Source organism: Raphanus sativus, chromosome 2, assembly GCF_000801105.2.
Source record: "Raphanus sativus cultivar WK10039 chromosome 2, ASM80110v3, whole genome shotgun sequence".
NCBI lineage: Eukaryota > Viridiplantae > Streptophyta > Magnoliopsida > Brassicales > Brassicaceae > Raphanus > Raphanus sativus.
Genome location: NC_079512.1, coordinates 25,572,697 through 25,592,514, shown reverse-complemented (window position 1 = coordinate 25,592,514; position 19,818 = coordinate 25,572,697). Strand labels below are relative to the sequence as shown.

Genomic DNA, 19,818 nt, shown 5'->3' with positions numbered 1-19,818 from the left:
GTCTTTACAATAACTAAAATTGATAAAAAAACTAAATTACAGAGATTAAAATTTAGTTTAAATAAGCATATTAAATTAATAGAAACATGATAATGGCTTTATCTGAATTTGAATCTAGGATGAAACAATGTTATACTTCTGAGCATGTCCTTTGAGATAGTAAAAACACAGCAATAACATTCAATTTAGTCGAAGACAAGAAAAATCAACTACTCCACTATTCATAAAGGATAAATAAAAAAATAGTCTCTTCACTTTATACGAAGATATTTTAAGAAAATATATTAAATTTATTTCATATAAATATTATCTATAATTTATCAGCTTTTAATAAAATTAAATCTATGAAATTTAATATTTTTTTAAATATAGAATCTACTATTTCTAAACTATAAAAATATAGAAAACAAAAAGTTATATGTATAAGCGATTTTTTAAAAACTTTTTATCTATATAAGACGGGTGAATTTATATATTATACAATAAATGTTACTCCCGGACCAATGCCAATGCAACAAGCATTGTGCACAAAGCATTAGAAACGATTGCTTGCAAGAAATTGTTGCAGAATATAAATCCCAATATCAAATATAAAGGTTGATTGACTGTACTACATTCTTGTTCATTGGCTCGTCATGTCAAATCTTCTTCTCATTTATAATCTCCTTCTCTCTTTACGACTCTAGGAAGATATTAATTTAGTTAGCAGCACATCACTCAAACTCATCTCTCGAATAATTAATTTGTCAAATATGATGAGTTTAAATGGACTAGACAAAATTTCACAATTGGTAGAAGAACATGGTGAACCAATTTAGTAGAAGAATGTAAGAGCGTGGTTCTGAAACAATGTCATTGAAGAATCAATATTCTAGAGTTTTCTTTAATAAAAAGCTTATCAATATTCTAGAGTTTCAGAGATTTAAACTGAAAATAGAAAAATATTAGAACATAGCCAATCTAATGTTCAAACCCATTGTTGTGAAATAAAGACATCATTTCATTTACGTACATTTTTAACTTTATTTACCAACACCTTCATCATTTTGTCTTTTGGAAATTTTATTTTCTGTTTTCCCTAATTTGCGTGATACATTGGATTAATTTTGGGATAAATACAAGAAAATAGAAGAAAACAAAATGTGTGAGAGGGATAGAGTGTGCAAAACTCATGTGATGAATTGAAGAGGGTAGCGTTGGATCACGCAAATATTAATTGTGGATTTTCTTCTATTCAATCTTCTATGGGTATACACTTTACAAAATATTTTCTCCCACTTACTTCAAATACACTTGAGTATACAAATTAGGTTTTCGATATTTTTATGTACAGTTATTCTCGAGATTTTTTAAACAGTGTAGAAGTAATAATAAATGCTATGCGCAGTTGTAAGAAATCTTAGTTGTAGTAACTTCTCAACAACTACAACGGTGATTGAAACTATATGTACTCTTTTCTTTTCTATCCAACTCCACAATGTATTTAAGAAATTTACCTCCAATATTGTTAATGTTGGTATTGACTATTCATTAAGAAAAGATATTGACTATTCATTACTTTTTAACTTATAAGTAGGTTGATTTGATAAATGGACACTATTTTCTTGTCTTTTATTACATTTTTAAAAAAATTACATCAATAACGCACATACACATATCTTTATCCAAGGCGCAGAAGTTGATTTATTCTTTGTTTTACTAACAATACTTACGACAAATAGGTCGATGCTAAAGAACAAACAAACGATTAATAGTAGTGTTATTATGAAAATTGGTTTTATTTTGTATTGCTCAAGTAACCTATTAGTTGAAGCAGCGCAGAGGAAGGATACTGAACTAAACCAGTTAATAATCATTAATGTGGTTCGGTACAGAACATATTTAGATCAGTTTGGTTGGTTAAATATTGTTAAGAATTTGTATCTTACCATTCGGATACTAAAGTCGAACAGAGACTTCTTTCTTATACCTATATATCGACAACTTATATATTTCTACGATATTTACTAATTAAAATTTAAGTATTGGTGAATAATTCATCGAGATTAGAATTTAAAAATATAGGATTACTTTAAAAATGAATAAGAGAAAGTAGTCAGTACAATAAAATGCGACTTATATATAAAAAAAAAAATAAGTGCGACTTGACTTAAAATATGGTTATCAAGATTGCATGAAAAGAGCATTATCGAGCAACAGGCAAAGCCAGCAATGCGTGAAACAAAATGCCCATTGACCCTCATGATTATTTATTTGGTTGTGTAGACATTATATGTGTTTCTAAACTACCTAAAACTAACATACAATTATAATGTCACATAACTAATACCTCATTGGTTTATTTGATCCTAATCATTATTATACATTCTATATAGATAATAAATACACCAGTTAGTTATGCACTCATACTAAAAAAAAAAGTCATACACTCATACTCATTCCACAAGTTATATATATGCATGAGTATGTGGAAGAAGAGAAGAAGGTACGAAAGTGGAAGATCCATGTATCTTTGTTCCTTGTGTCTACGCTTTCCTACTCATAAATATACTTAAGATAATAAATGACATGATACCACTAATGTGGGAATCTAGACGGAATCGATTTGCTCCCAGGCACAGATTTCGATGCTAGCTGCTCCCTCTCCACGGGTGTAATTTCCTCCGCAACATCTTTACTCCTCCGTCGTAGACCAGTGAAGCTCCGCCGCATCAAAATTCCTCCGATGACCTAAAATCCAGCAAATAAAAAATCCTTCGGTCCAGAGATAGATCCACGCATGGAGACTTCGTCTCTGTGTCTATTTTCCAGAGTTATCCTCTACATTTCAAACTACAACGAAATGAAGAATCTTTGCTCCGACACCTGAGAAGTCCCAGCTATCTTATATTTACCTCGTGATTGAGGACAGTTAAAAGATCTTCCCCAGCTTAGATAAAGCTTCAACTTGTTAGAGATCTAAAGAGTTCATCTCCTACAGAACTCATGGCGCACAAGTACTCAAGAACAGAAAAAGGAAAATGGGCAGCAGACTCTTCTCGAGAGAATAGGCGAGCTCCGGTGAGACTCCCTCCAAGCGACAACTCGAACCTGATAGAAGAACACAGGCTCACTCTGATAGGCCGTGTGACAAATCCAACAGTCCAGAAGACACAGTGGGTAGTGGACTGGCTTATCCAGTACTGGAATGTGGAAGGAGAGCTGACAGGCAGAGAATTGGGTCCAGACCTCTTCCAGATACGCTTCACTTCTGAAGAAGCACTGCAATCGGTACTCAGAAAAGGTCCCTACCACTACAAGCGATGGATGATCCTCCTCCAAAGATGGGAACCAGTGGTATCTAACTCTTTCCCTCGTATGATAGCCTTCTGGATAAGAGTCCATGGGCTACCATTACACTACTGGACTGAGTTATCACTGACGACGATAGGAGAGGAGCTTGGTAAGATCCTCGATAAAGATGTGAAGCATGGAAGAATCCGTATCCTCGTTGATGGCTTGAGGAAACTGGAAATGAATATACCTGTGGAAGTGGATGGCGAAATAATCACAGTTGATTTAGAGTATGAGAAGTTGGAGAAACACTGCTTCATCTGTTACTCTCTCTGTCACGAGAAAGACACTTGCCCTCTGAATAGGGATAAAGACAACAAGATAGATATTCAGCAAGGGATAAGCCAACACAACACTCTGAAGAAACTAGAAGACCACCGTCGCAAGCATGATCACAGAAGGTCAACCTCATTCAACTCAAGAGAGAGGGGACTAGAGTCAAGAGATCACACGATAAACAGCCATCGCCCTATCTACTCTCGTATTCAAGAGCCAGATAGGGGAAGGTCTTCCCTCAACGAGAGATCGAGATCAAACTTCTCACGAGTGGATGAAAGAAGAGTCCTGGAAGGAAGAAAGAGGGAGAGAGAGAGAGGGCAACAGCGTGAGCTATCATCTCAACATAGTTTTCCTCCTCAGCGTTATCATACGCCAATCAGAAGAACCTCTAGAGAACGGTCTCCAGTATATCGCAGTAAGGAGATGGAAAGGCACCACGAAGGAGGACAAAAATCTCTGAGTTCTCGTACCCCACCCCCAAGACCTCCTAGAGAAAAGATGATGTTACCGGATGCTCCGGAAGGTGTAGAAGTTAACAGCAGGTCAAGAGAACGTATCTCAGCTCTTGATAGGATTGAGGAACAACCAAATCTCTCAGCAGTAAGGGTTTCTGCACTAGAAAGGATTGAGGAAGGAATCATCCCCTCAATTGAAAGAATCTCAGCACTTGAAAGGATTGAACCGCCAAATGAAGAACTGCAAAGGGCAACAGGATTATCGAGCTCCCTACTTGCAAGACTTCAAGATGTTGAAGTTCAATATGAAGATGGAGAGCATCAGAGTCCGCTGGTGGAAGAACCACAGAGAACACCAGCAGCACTACGACTAGGAGTGGCGTCTGCCTCAAGAAAGAAAAACCCAGTTAGAGCTGCCACAAAGAAACCTACTCAACGCAAACCAGCAACAAAAAAGGCTCCTACGGGTAAAGTCACAGCGACAGTTAAAGCTCGAGGAAACCAGAGCCCTCTTCAAGGAGCCCGCACAACAAAACAAAGGGCAGCTAGAGGGAGACCCCCAGCTCGAAAACGGCTCTGTACTGATAAGACATCAAGAGAACAAGACTTACCTTCTAGTAAGGATACTGGTACCCCAGCAGTGGGGATGGTAGCGGGACCAAGCTCAAGCAGAGGGAAGGTGGATTTTCACGGTCCACCAGACCTGATTCCTTAGCCGTACTGAGTTGGAACTGTCAAGGATTGGGAGGTGAATTGACAGTTCCTAGAGTCCGAGAGCTGAGAAGTGTTCATGCTCCGGACATTATGTATTTTATGGAAACTAAAAATCAAGATGATTTTGTTCTATCAAATATTGAAACGCTTGTCTATAAACACCATCTCCTCATCTCTCCTTCTGGCCTCAGTGGAGGTCTTGCTCTGTTTTGGAGAAATGAAGTTGATCTTACTGTTCTGAGCTCCTCTCCAAATTTCATAGATACGAAGGTGCTCCACAAGTCAAAAGAGTTCTACCTAACCTTTATCTATGGAATGCCACAACAAGAGAATAGAGCTGATTTTTGGGAGGAAATCTCGACATTAGGACAGGGAAGAGAGTCTGCTTGGGCGTTAACGGGAGACTTCAATGACATACTGGATAACTGTGAAAAGGAAGGAGGCCCAGCAAGATGCGAAGGATCTTTTATCCCTTTTAGAAGCTTCGTATCGACTAATGGACTGTGGGATGTGAAGCATACAGGTGATGAGCTCTCCTGGAGAGGTCGACGACACACCCACGATATCAAATCTCGCCTTGATAGAACTCTGGCCAACCTGGCATGGGCTGAAATGTTTCCAGCAAGCTGCTGCAATTACCTCCGGTATGAGGGCTCGGACCACCGTCCACTCTTGACATATTTGGACGCGAAGAAGGTAAAAAAGAGGAGACCGTTCAGATATGATAGGCGGCTTAATGACAATGAAGATGCTCGGAAAATAATTGAAGAAGCTTGGCAAAAGGGTGCGGAGGAGACTGTTGAGATCAAGATATCGAGATGCAGGAAAGAAATCATCAAATGGTCAAAAATTCAAAAAGAAATCTGCACAAAGGCCATGATTCTCAATCAGCAGGAATTGGAAAAAGAATTATCAGCAGCAGTACCAGACTCTGGTAGGATTGTGATACTCACGGAAGCACTAAGCAAGGCGTATAGAGAGGAAGAGCTTTTCTGGAGGCAAAGGAGCAGAATCCTATGGTTGCAAGGAGGAGACAGAAACAGTGCTTTCTTTCATGCGGTTACTAAGGTCAGAACAGCGAGAAATCAGATCACTACCATTGAGAACGCGGAGGGAGTACCTACATATGAAGAGGAAGATGTAGGGAAGGTGTTCGAGAAGTTCTACCAGCAATTGTACTCCTCTAATGGTGAATCAGATTTCAGCACAGTGGAAGAAACAATTACATGTGGAGTTACAGAAGAGATGAATGACTCCATATGTAAAATCCCGGACCAGGAGGAAGTGCGACAAGCCCTCTTTTCTATAAATGGAGGCAAGGCACCGGGAGCCGATGGTTTTTCTGCAAGCTTTTACCAGTCTTTCTGGAGTCTGTTGGGACCAGATATTTACCGAGAAATTCGGAGCTTCTTCACTACGGGTACAATGACCCCCCGGATCAATGAGACTCACGTGTGCTTGATCCCAAAGATAGAAGCACCTAAGACGGCCGCGGAATACAGACCAATAGCCCTCTGCACAGTGAGATACAAGATCATTGCGAAGCTGCTCACCAAACGTTTACAACAGTTCCTCCCATCTCTGATTTCGCAGCATCAAACAGCGTTTGTTCCGGGTAGAGCTATCTCAGATAACATCCTGGTCACCCATGAGACTCTTCATTATCTGAAGAATTCAGAAGCAGTGAAAAGGTGCTCCATGGTCATCAAAACGGACATGAGCAAGGCGTACGACCGCATTGAATGGGACTTCTTGGAGCAGGTTCTTAGTAAGCTGGGGTTTAGAGATATTTGCATCAGATGGATTATGGAATGTGTCACTACGGTGACGTACTCCTTCCTCATAAATGGAGCCCCGCAAGGAATGACTACACCATCACGAGGCCTAAGACAAGGAGACCCACTCTCTCCCTATCTCTTTATCTTATGTACTGAGGTGCTGTCGGGTCTGTGTAAAATCGCTCAAGGGAATGGAAGACTGCTCGGATTACAAGTCTCTCAGAGAAGCCCGTATGTTAATCACCTCCTCTTCGCGGACGACACCATGATATTTTGTAAAACGAACGAGAGGAACTGTCGAGCATTGAGTGATATCTTGAAAAGGTATGAGCTAAGCTCAGGCCAGTGCATCAATCAGTCTAAGTCTACCATTACTTTCTCGTCTAAAACTCCGGAGAGCATCAAGGAAAGAGTGAAGTCTGCGCTGGGTATCACAAATGAAGGGGGTATGGGAAAGTACTTAGGCCTCCCTGAAACTTTTGGTAGAAGGAAAAAAGATGTGTTTACTGGAATGGTTGACAAGATTAGGCAGAGATCTCAGTCCTGGACTACTCGCTTCCTGTCGGGTGCTGGAAAACACGTCATGCTCCAGTCAGTGCTAACGGCACTCCCTACCTACTCAATGTCTAGCTTCAAAATCCCAATATCTCTCTGCAAGAGAATTCAGTCTATCTTGACTCGATTTTGGTGGGACAGTTCACCAGATGTGCATAAGATAGCGTGGGTAGCTTGGAGTACAATGGCTCTACCAAAATCCATGGGAGGACTAGGCTTCAAAAACTTTGAGGAGTACAACGACTCTCTCTTGGCAAAATTAGGCTGGAGAATTATGCACAACCCGGACTCACTACTGTCAAGAGTTCTCAAAGGAAAATATTTTCCAGATAACTCTTTCTTGGAGAGTGGTGCTAAATCAGGGGCATCTCATGGTTGGATAAGCGTGATGGCAGGGAAAGCAGTTCTGGAGAAAGGATTGGGTTTTATTGTGGGCAATGGAGAAAGTATCAAAGTCTGGTCAGACAGATGGCTCTCCTCCTCTAAGCCAGAAGCTCCAATAGGCCCACCCACACTAGACAACCAAGAGCTGATGGTGGCAGATCTACTGAACCCGCAAACAAATGATTGGGATTTAGAGAAAATCCGTTTGCATTTACCTCAGTATGAGGAGAAAATCCGATTAATCATCCCTAGCTCTCTGAAACCAAGGGATAGACAAGTCTGGTTACCTGATGCATCAGGAATTTATTCAGCTAAATCAGGGTATAGGAAGCTCTTTGAAGAGGAACTGGTACAACCGAACCAGTTTGATTGGAAAAAGGAAGTGTGGAATTTAAAGGTACCACCAAAGATACAACACTTCCTGTGGAGAGTGCTGAAAGAGGCGATTCCAGTGGGTTCTCTACTAGCGATAAGAGGAATACAATCAGCACTGAATTGCAAAAGATGTGGAGAGTTGGAATCTATTTCACATTTATTCACCTCCTGTCCTTTTGCAGTCCAGTTCTGGTCACAAGTCCCTCTCTTACCTCCAACCGCAAATCAGGCTCCTAGCCTGTTATTCTCAGACTGGTATTCTTCTCAAGTGCACCGAGCAGGCCTTCCCCCTTTAGGAGTGATCTCATCTCCACTTGTACCCTGGTTCTTGTGGAATTTGTGGACAGCAAGAAATAAGCTAGTTTTTGAAGGGAAAGTGTATCAGGTGGAAGATATCATATCAAAGGCAATAGCAGAAGCCCGAGCTTGGGAGGATGCAAATTTAGGAAAGAAGACGTTGCAGTTGAAGCTTCCATCAGGTAGCTCACAGAAACTCAGCCCTTACTTATGTTGGATTGATGGGGCTTGGCAGGAATCCTCAAGATCAGGAGGTATGGGATGGATCATCAAGAACAGAGAAGGTGCTGTGATATGTCGGGGTTCTTCAAACAGAACCCATGTTGGATCAGCACTTATTGCAGAAGCGCTTGCGCTAAGAAATGCTCTCAAGCAGGCGAAAGATCTACTCCTCCCAAGCCTCCATATTTTCTCGGACTCACAGGTCCTCGTTACTACCCTTTGTGAAGGGCGGGATATGAATGAGATTGCAGGTATCCTTACTGATATAAGGAACCTTGCCACTCTCTTCTGTCCAATTTCCTACTCTTTTATTCCTCGTCTTGAAAACACTCAGGCAGACTCTTTGGCAAGAGCAAGCCTAGCTCGTTTAGTTATGTAATATGGATTTGGAGTTTTATTTTGAATGGAAGTTCTGGTTTGACAAAAAAAAAAAAGATAATAAATGACATGATTGGTTAATTATTAATCAATTGTTTATTTTGTTCTTATCCTAACTTTAACAAAGATGGATGACAATTATACGTCTTCCGACAATATGATTTATTTGGTGCATGAATGTTTGTTTGCTATACAAGCATTATAACATGTGACTTGCGAAACGTACGTTTACGAACCACATTTTATACTAGTATTTGATATTCCATCCGTTTCATAATACTTGATGTTTTACCATAGTGCACAAAGATTAAGAAAATTGTATTTTTAAATAAAAAATATTTTAAAGATATAATTTTAAAATCAATTAACCAATAATAAAAAAAGACTGTAAAATCTAATTGGTTGAACAGCTTCCAATAAAGTTAAAGTAACTTTAAAATCTCAAAACTTCATCTAATTTGAAACAAAATTATCCTTCTAAAACATCAATTATTATGAAACGGAGGGAGTATGATTTACTTAACGTATCATGCAACGTATTGGCTAAAGGTTTATATTCAGTATTTATAAAATTATAAATATGTTTTAAGGCATGGATTGGTTCATGAAGAGTTCAAACTACTGTTTTATTAAGAATCCACACTAAATTATTTTGTTTTTTTGTCAGATTTGCATATCTTCAAAACTATAGTAGTAAATAAAACACTTTATAAAAATATTTTTCATTACAAGATTTAAATTTGAATATATTAAACTAGACGCAAACAACTGTCAAAACATGTATTGTTAAGACAATGAAATTTGTCCTAATAGATTTTAAGACTCAGTGAGATATACATTTTAAAAAAAAATGAATATAAATTACATTTTGTTTATATTTAAATGACTGTATATACAAGTTGAATAAAAAAAAAGAAGAAGACAAAAACAAACAAAATATATTAACATTTAGGTTTAGCTTTTAATCAATGTTCTGAAAAATCGACCCGGACACTAAACCAGATGATTTATTTGGTCACTGGATCATTGGATCGACCACGGGTGAACGGATTAATAAATGAATTAGTTTTATTATATAATAATATATTAGCTATGAAAAATAAAATATTGAAACTAAAGTTAGTATTTTCTAAAAAAATTAAAACATAAAAAAATAGTTTGGATATGTAAATATTTTATGTTTAATAAAAAATAGAAAATGCTTAACTTTACTTTTTATATTTTATTTTTATTTGATATACAAAATATTAAAAACAGTTTAGACTATTTAAAAAATTTTGTGACTAGTTAAGAGTTATGACATCTAAAAAAATCAATAATAAAATTCATAAATATTTTTGTCTAATGTGAATAATAAATTAAATTTCAAATCCAAAATAAACCAAAAGTAAAACATCATTGTAATAAATTGTCAATAACAAAAATAAACTAACACCAAATCACATCAACTAATTTTGGTTCTCTATACCATAGTTCACTTAATTTTTTCCGGTGACATAGTAAAATCTTCATCGAAATCTAAAATCACAAATAAAATAGTGTAATTGGCTTTATATATGATTAAAAATCAGAAAATTTAATCTAAATTTTAAAATTTATCAACAAAACAATATACACAAGACTTAGAACACGTAAAACCTAGTATTACAGGTTTATAATAAACAAAATAAGCAAAAAAAAAGATACAAAATTACTAGAAGTCACTAGAGGAAGAAGAAGATGGCAAAAAAACTGAAAGAAACCTAACTTTTTAATTGAAATTTTAGAATATAAAACATAATCTAAAAACATAATTAAAACTTAAAAAATATAAAAGTTATCTATTGGTTCAACCAGTGGTTAACCGGTATCGGGTTTCGAGTTTTGTTGGGTTTTTACGGGTTTTTAAATTTTGTTTTTTTTCACAAAACCCAAATCGATTTATCTCTGGTCACCGGGTTTACCAATTCAACCGCGGATCTGGATCGGATTTCAAAACACTGCTTATAATGCTTAGTGTTTAGAGTTTAGTATTAAAGGGTTGAATTGGATTTATAAATGTTTTATAAATATTTAGAAAATTAACTCCGTATTATTTTATCACAAATTTATGGTATTTACAAAAATAATAATTTATTAATGGTAAATATGAAAAATAATATAGAAAAAGCTTGGGATAGAATTGAAAATTTTCAAACAAAGAAACTATATTGTTTTATACTAAGGTTGTTACAACTTGTAAAACAAGAAATCCGAATTCGAGCTTTCAATCAGGTGGTAACGTCTTCTGCAACGTCACCACCGGAACAGTGAACCGTCAACCGCGCTTCCAATATCATGATATTAAGAATCAAGCCTGCTTCCACCGCTTCGATTGATAGTAGAAGAGGCTTTCACTGAGAGCATCAACAAGCCCCCTCGATTCTCGTTTTAGTTACTAAAACGTTAATCAGTATATACGTTAAATTATCAATTTGATTGAACAATCTCAAGTTGTGCAATTTCAAGTTGTCTCTTAACAAACGATCAACAAAAACTCAAAAACTCATATAGTAGAAAAGTAGTCTCACTTTCAGCTTGGGACATAAAAATCTCGAATCAAAAGAAACAATAAACACTATAAGAACAGCAGGTTTCTCTTTGATTGACTCATAATAGTGATAATAAACTCCTTTAGAACCTTCTTTGTGGCCTGCCACCAAAAGCAGGAGCCACAGTCAGAGGCTCAACCACAGAGACGCCAGCAACGTCAGACATACCAAGGGAAGCAAGCATCTCAAGAGTCTCCTTGTCGACCTTGATCTCATCGGTCTTGATAGCAGACTCATCGGGCACAAAGTCCATGCGGCGCTCACGCTCCTCCTCTTGAAGCTTGAGCGAGATGCCGCGGACCGGTCCCTTCTGGATCCTCTTCATGAGATGAGTGGAGAACCCAGCAATCTTGTTGCGGAGACGCTTAGAAGGGATGATGGCTACTTCTTCGAGGATCTTCTTGTTGGTGTGGAAGTCGAGCGTCATGCGAGAGTAGTACTTCTCGATCACTTGACGTGATGATTTCTTCACGGTCTTGGTTCGGACACGCCCCATCTTTTAAGTTTAGTTTACCTGTTTGACTTTACCTGATAAGAGCAAAAAACAACATTTAATCGTATAATGAATATATGAACACTGATCAAAAATCTAAGCCATTGATACATCGACTAAGTTGAAGTTACGAAAATGAGACAAAATCAAGTTCACTAATCTAGAAAAACCTGAGACTATCATTATACACTTTTCACTAAAAAAACAGTAATGAGGAATGAATACAGATCTAATACAGAGTGAGTGACATGCTTATGTAGATTCCTATGTGTTCCTCGAGAATGACACAGTTTCTAGGGGTTAAACAGATCGTACCTGAAGGCGGCGGCAAAAAATGATGAGGAAACAAAGACGGAGGAGGAGGGATGTTGGGTTTTATTATAAATATATATATATATAGGTTCGCGTTAGGGTTTAACATTTTTCCTATATATACAGACTCTAGCATGAGGCCCATTTTTTATTAGGCCTGCGTCTAAATCAATAATGCTTATCTGAGATCCTATTAGTGGGCTTTTCAACAGTTTGTTCATGTAACGCAATGTTACAGTTTACGTTTTATGCGATAGTTCAAGGAAGTTATTACAAGGTTAAAAAGGAGAGCTTGTTGCTTTAGGTGTGTACAGTTTTTAAATATTTAATCAAATAGGATATTACTTAGAGTTGATGTGCTAATAGATATTATATACAATATTTTTTTTTTGAATAAAATGTTAAATTTTATTTAAAAGAAAAAGACCTTTTTACATTTTGTTAATCTGTTTTTCAAAAACTATAAAGAACTATAGCAAAGAAACTTTTCTTATCTAGAAGCAAACCAAAAAGCCATTCCATCTCCATGTTCCTTCCCTCCCCTTCTTCGAATAACCGTGAATTGGTTCTTCATATTTTTATCCAATCTTATGATCAAAAGTGGAGCAGGTGCTATTGTTTCTCCATGCCTTCTTCTATTTCGTTCCCTTTAAACCATGTGTATAGTTGACTGGAACATGTATCTTGCGATAAAGAGCTTTGTCTTACTCCAACTCGTCGATCCTGTAACGAGACCAACCAATGCATCCCAATTTACAGTGTATTGGTCTTTTAGTACACCCTTCATGAGAACCTCTCAAACTTGCGCAGAATAGGAGCATTCAAAGAATAGGTGATTTAAAGTGTCCAACGGCTCTTTGCATAGTATGCAGGACGTATCACTATTCTCATTCCATCTCAACATTCGATCCCCTGTCGCTATTATATACAATATTATCATGATTTATGATATGCTTATCTGAGATTCTATTAATTAGAGTTGATGTGCTAATAGATATTATATACAATATTATCATGATTTTCTTCTTCATAACCACTCCTATTTTTCTAAAAGGAATCATCTCTAAAGTTTGTTAATTTTTCTATTGTGTTGTGTATGAATCATCAGAGCCGTGCTTATTAAGGAATTTTTGAAGCATTGCCTTAGGACACCATTAATGCAAAAGGTTACAATGTGGCATATATTTAAAAACAAATTGTATGGTATATTGATACCTACTTGTTAAGTTTTCCTTAACTTAAATCCAAATTTTCTATTAATATTTTTTAGAAATAATTCTTCAAACAAAAACTTGATTATGCCTACATTTAAGAGATTTTGGAATTTTCATTATTTTACTTCTTCTGAATATGACTATGTTATATTTTTGTAATATGTACAAAATGTTATGATAAAAAGCATATTCTCTTTTGGTCTAAAAAACATATTCTTTTTTTTATCAAATCAATACTAGTAGCTTTTGACAACTCTTTATAAATTACTAGATATGAGCCCGTTGCGTTGCAACGGGTTTTGTTTAATGTTTTGTTTGATGTTTTAGTTTAATAAAAACATAATAAAAATCATTTTATTATAGTTTTATGATTTTTCTGCATATGTTGTGTGAGATTTATTTTATAATTTAAAACTCTTTTTCACACATAAGTTCAAGTTAGTATTTGTATTTTATAATCATTATTCATAGATCAATGTTGTAAATTTTGTAATTAGGATTAAAGAATATACTATACCTAAACGTTTAAACTCAACACAACCCAAAATAAGAAATTGAATGAAAGGTAAAAAGAAATCAAAGTCAAATACACCAATCGAGTCAAAAACAATATTATACATGTTCTTATGTACTAACTTAATGCTTTATTAAATAAGTTTTAAAAAGTTTATTTTGCTAGGATTTTAAAAAAGGAATTTTTTTTAAAAAAAATCTCCTATTTAATTAAAATTAATAAATTAAATAAAAAATATAAATACTCTTTTACATTTTTTAAGATTTTAGAAAAGGAAAATTTGTCATATAACCTATTACAATTATATTCTCTTTAGAATTTCAGAAACAAAATTGCTATCAAATAATTATTTCTAGTTATTAATAAATAATCTTAAAATTGCTTTTATTAACAATTTGTATCAATACCACTTTTACACTTCTTTCGTTAATCAAAGAATTTTTAATATTATGTTCATCATCACATACTCTCTTTAAATATTATAAAATATTTTTTTTTACAATTCTCTTTTGGTTAGGACTTAGAAATATGATACAAATTTATTTTGTTTAGGATTTATTTTAGAAAAAATACAGCTTTAGGATTTTATAAAAGGAAATTAATATTACTTAATCTTTTACAATTATATTTCATCTAGGATTTATAAAAACAAAATTTCTATCAAATAATTACATCAAGTTAATATTAATTATTTTTAAAAGATGGCATTTTCAAAATTCGTTTTTTTTTCAATATCACTAATGTTTTTTTTTTTCAATTTGTATTGTTAATTAAATAATTGTTAGTATCATGTTTATCATTAAATTTTTTAAATTAAAAATTACTATTATTATTTTACAATTCTCTCCGGTTAGAATTTAAAAGAAAAAGAAAAAAAATCTTAATTGGTTAAGATTAGAAAATAATTTTTTTTAGAAATCTCTTTTATTTAAGATTTTATGAAAAAGTTATTTTCACATAATGTCAGTTTTGATTGATACATTCAAAATCTAATTTTTTAGTAATTGACACATGTCGCAATCATATCAGGTGAAATGTTTTAAGTTATTTTTTCTTTATATTTTCTTAACACAGAATTATTAAAAAATAAATTTAGTTAATTATAAAAAAATAAAATTACTTTACCTTTACATTTTTATTTATACTTTTTTTAAAAAAAAGGAAAACTAATTATTTTATTAGTTTTTCCTTATGATTTTTATGCAACTATTTTATTTTTAATAGAAAAATATCTGTTTAATATATGATGTAAACAACAACATCAAAATTGAAAGTTATGTTATAATAAAATGTAATAATGATAATAAAATGTTGAGTTGTATCAATAAATTAAAAGAAAATACTCAGGTAATACGTTTCATGTAAATACTATTGTGTTTTGTAAAAATAATATGTGGAAGCTTAAACCTAAATATAGATGTGAAATGTTTGTAGCTATTTTTGGTCATAATTTTTAACATACAATTATCTATTAGAAAGGAAAATTATTTACTTATAAGAAAATAATAAGAGTACTTTTACAATTTTCTTTAAATTAGACTTTTAAAAAGGAATAATATTTATTATAAAGTTAGTTTTTCTCTGTGTTTTTTATTAAATAATTGAAATTGTGGGATTTTACAATTCGTTTGTTTAACATTTTTTTAAAAAGTTGAATTTATCTTTTATAATTTTATATCTTTAGTGAGTTTAAGAATAAACATTATAATTTTTTTTTAAAAAGAATTAACTTTCTAATACCTTTTTGCAATTATTATTTTTGTTTAGTCTTTTAAAAAAAAGAAATTACTATCAAATATTTTATAATATAGAATTTTAAAAGACTATGTAATAGTAATTTTCATTTTCTAAAATATATAATGATTCAAAATATATATACTAAAAATAATATTGAAGAAATAATTCCAAAATTTTATTTAATAGTGAAAAGTAATTATAAAAATTATTTAATAGTAATTGTTTAGAAACTTTCCTTTTTTAAAAGACATTTCTTTTTTTAAATCTCTATTAAATAATAAACAAAAGAGAATTATATCATATTTTTGACACATGTCACCATCTTAGATTTTTATTGACACGTGTTACAATCATGTTAATTAATAACTTTGAAGAACCAAGCTTTATATAATAAGTCATATTTTTGACACATGTCACCATCTTAGATTTTTATTGACACGTGTCGCAATCATGTTAATTAGTAACTTTGAAGAACCAAGCTTTATATAATAAGATTATTTATTCTAAAATTGTAAAATAGTCTTTTTGATTGAAAAATATCAGTAAATTTTATATTTTGGTGTGTTATAGTTTTTACGAGTTAAGATCAAATCATAACAAATAATTTAAGTATCTTGTACGAACTTTTATTTTACAAAAAAAAAAATTTGTGTGATTTGATTGCAAAATAATTTGGTAAAGTTTATTTTTTTGGCTTATGGCATACAAAACAAATCAGTATATAATATTCAACTTTCATATCGTTTAAAATTTTAAACTTAACGACATTCTTTCTCACAAAATTTGTGGAATCACAGTACTAAAAATCACGAATAAAAGTTTAGTTGTGAATATTTGACATAAGAAATTAACAAGTGCAGATGTAATTATTAATAAGAAGAAGCTAGGACCAAGCGCGGTCCCTCCCATAAAGCTGTAACATAGATCAAGGAAGAGGGAGTTACATCGCTCATTTTTTATATTTGGAGAGGGAGAAGGAAAGTGATGAGCGAAAGAAGTTATGAAGATGATCATTATATTTACAGAACGATGATGATATGTACTCACACATCTCTAGGACACGTCCAATCCCTATCAACAACTCACCTACTATGTAATTTGTGTTAAGTTCTACCGAGTACAATTATACTCAACAAGTGAGGAGTGTTTATTGAATTTTGTGTATATATGATCGATCTCAATTTCGATAAAAGTAGTATCCAAATCTATTTTTTTCTTCATAACCATTCCTATTTTTCTAAAAGGAATCATCTCTAAAGTTTGTTAATTTATTGATGTGTGCAGAGATTGTACACAAATTGTACATAATTTTACAATTTGAAATGTAATGGAAAAAATAGTTTAGAATGCTCCAATAAAGTGGAATAAAACACAGACATTTATTGTTGTCATATGATTGGATATTCATATAAGCTGAAAAATTGTAGGCTTTCTCGATCTTGGACCAATCGCATTTAAAAAATAATTCTTCAAACAAAAACTTGATCATGCCTACATTTAAAAGATTTTGGAATATGTACAAAATGTTATGATAAAAACATATTCTCTTTTCGTCTAAAAAACATATTCTTTTTTTGATCAAATCACTACTAGTAGCTTTTGGCAACTCTTTATAAATTATTATTTATTTTAAAATTGTAAAATAGTCTTTCTGATTGAAAAATATCAGTAAATTTTATATTTTAGTGTGTTACAGTTTTACGAGTTAAGATCAAATCATAACAAATAATTTAAATATTTTTTACGAACTTTTTATTTTACAAAAAAATAATTTTTGTGTGATTTGATTGCAAAATAATTTGGTAAAGTTTATTTCTTTGGCCTATGGCATACAAAACGAATCATTATATAATATTCAACTTTCATATCTTTTAAAATTTTAAACTTAACGACATTCTTCCTCACAAAATTGTGGAATCACAGTACTAAAAATCACGAATAAAAGTTTAGTTGTGAATGTTTGACATAAGAAATTTTTTTTTTTGGTCAAACATAAGAAATTATTAAGTGCAGATGTAACTATTAATAAGAGGAAGCTAGGACCAAGCGTGCTCCCTCCCATGTACTTCTTCATACTTTTCATTATTTCACATGGTCATATGACCCACTTCAATTTAGTGTTCTTCCTGTTTTCTATAATATACAAAAAGATTGTATTACGATATTAGTTGCTAAAGATTCATACATAGCATCAAAGACCGTATTTATTCCTCATTTATCATGACAAAACACAACAAACACTTAAGCATAATTTTCCACAAAGAGGTACAACATTTTATTACTGTCCGTGGAGATTGTACAAAATTGTACATAATTTTACAATTTGAAATGTAGCAGAAAAAGAATTTAGAATGCTCCAATAAAGTGGGATAATATACATACATATATTGTTGTCATGTGATTGAATATTCAATATACACATCGACTTTTTAATACATATCGACTTTACTTTAAAATAATAATATTTTATGTAACTTTTTTGAAAATAAGTAATTAAGATCGTGCTTGTGAGAACGATAATTTTAATAAAGTTGATTTCAAGCCTTTTAACAAAACAAATAATAATGAGTAATTAGCAACATCATGAAAATTTAATCAAAAACAAAAAAAAACAACAAAAATAATGATAATAAAGTTGATTTCCATTATTTTCTTATATTCTCAAAGCTTTCCATGGTTATAAACGCAACATTTTATTCAATAACAATAGCACACACAATTACTCAAACAACAACATTTTAGAGAACAAAAACTAAACACTCATTGAAAAACAACACAACACACACAGATTGACAAGATAAGATAGTTAAAAAGAATAATTAACCCACATCCCACACATGTAGGTCTTCCTCCGCTTATCATCATTGTATTTAACACACATTCCACGAATAGGTCTTCCTCCATTTATCATCAACTCAAAAGTGTCCACAGAATCCTCAGAAGTCCAAAACCAAGTTTAATGTGTATCAATTTACATTTCTTTATTTTCTCTCTTTGGGTAAGCTAATATGACATTTGAAACATTATCTTTGTAAAAAATCTTCAAAATTTTCGAAATCACCATCTCCCTCTATGATCAAGCCATCCCCACGTTCTTTTGGATTATTGAATTAAGCACCTCCATAACAACTAATAAGTCTACATCATCCGTATTTCTCACTATTTTTTCTGATAAAAAACACAACTGATAAACATAAAAAATCAATGGAAAAAACATTAAACTGATAAAAAATTACCTTCAAGGCTTTGAGATTTCTTACAATGAACTTGAGACAATTATCCACGGATTTGTCAGCTTTACAAGGAATATCGGGGACATTATCTCTTTGTCGCGACAGAGCAGAAAATCAAAGAAGTTGAAGTTTCGATCCAAATCGGTAAAATAAAAAGGAACAATGTTATATTGTGTAGGGTTATTGACCAAAATCAAGATCCAAACTATTATAATATTAAATATTAAGAACGAATAGTTTGTGATTCCATGCTGAATGATTAGGAATATTGAACAATGTGTAAGACTAACAAGATTTACACATCTCGAATGGAATGCTTTACTTTAATTTTTACTTTATGGATGATAAAATGTGGAAGGTATTGCAAGTTGCCTAAGATTTCACTGTTTGATTATAATCTAATCGATAGTTGTCTTATTCTTCTTTTTATTTTCCTCTTATGATTTTGTTGGAGAGCCTTATATCTAAAGATCACAATGATTCGTAAATCGAATGTCAAAGCTTTTGAGAAGTTTAAAAAATGTGTGATGAACCAATAACCCCAATACGGTGAACCCGCAGTTCGATTCTCAGACCTCCAAATAATTTAACAATGTATTTTTGAGACCCATAGAATAGTTGGTTGACCTCGATCGCCGGACACTGTGGTTGATGAAAAAAAAAGTGTAATGAAAGTAAAGCAGTTAGATTAGACTACACCTATCTTTGGATATGGTTTAGTGTACTCATTAGCTTTCTGCACAACTTGCCTTGAATGGTTTTAAAGGAGATTACAATTTTTGTGGTCTTATGCGCTATTACAACGTAGTGAATCACGATTACGCTATAGTTTTATTTTAAAAATCTAATCTATTAAAATAGAAGTCATGACTTCTTTCATGTGTGATTTTTTTTATTTGGACTATCCCTCGAAAATTTATTAAATTTTACATAACTCAATTATAATATCTTTTACTATCTTTATTTTTATATGTA

At 32.9% G+C, this 19,818-nt stretch overlaps 1 protein-coding gene across 1 annotated transcript; it reads right to left on the bottom strand.

Annotated features, from left to right (window-relative positions):
• Positions 1-11,277: 11,277 nt before the first annotated feature.
• Positions 11,278-12,237, bottom strand: LOC108832954 (40S ribosomal protein S17-2). The gene is made up of 2 exons (XM_018606406.2): positions 12,149-12,237; positions 11,278-11,868 (listed from the first exon to the last, which is right to left on the bottom strand). The coding sequence occupies exon 2, from the start codon at positions 11,834-11,836 to the stop codon at positions 11,423-11,425; it is 414 nt and encodes a 137-aa protein (XP_018461908.2). The 5' UTR covers positions 11,837-11,868; positions 12,149-12,237; the 3' UTR covers positions 11,278-11,422.
• Between the last annotated feature and the right edge of the window lie 7,581 nt (positions 12,238-19,818).

Excerpts from the sequence above, each read along its gene's own strand:
- LOC108832954 (XM_018606406.2), bottom strand. The coding sequence starts at position 11,836 with ATGGGGCGTGTCCGAACCAAGACCGTGAAGAAATCATCACGTCAAGTG.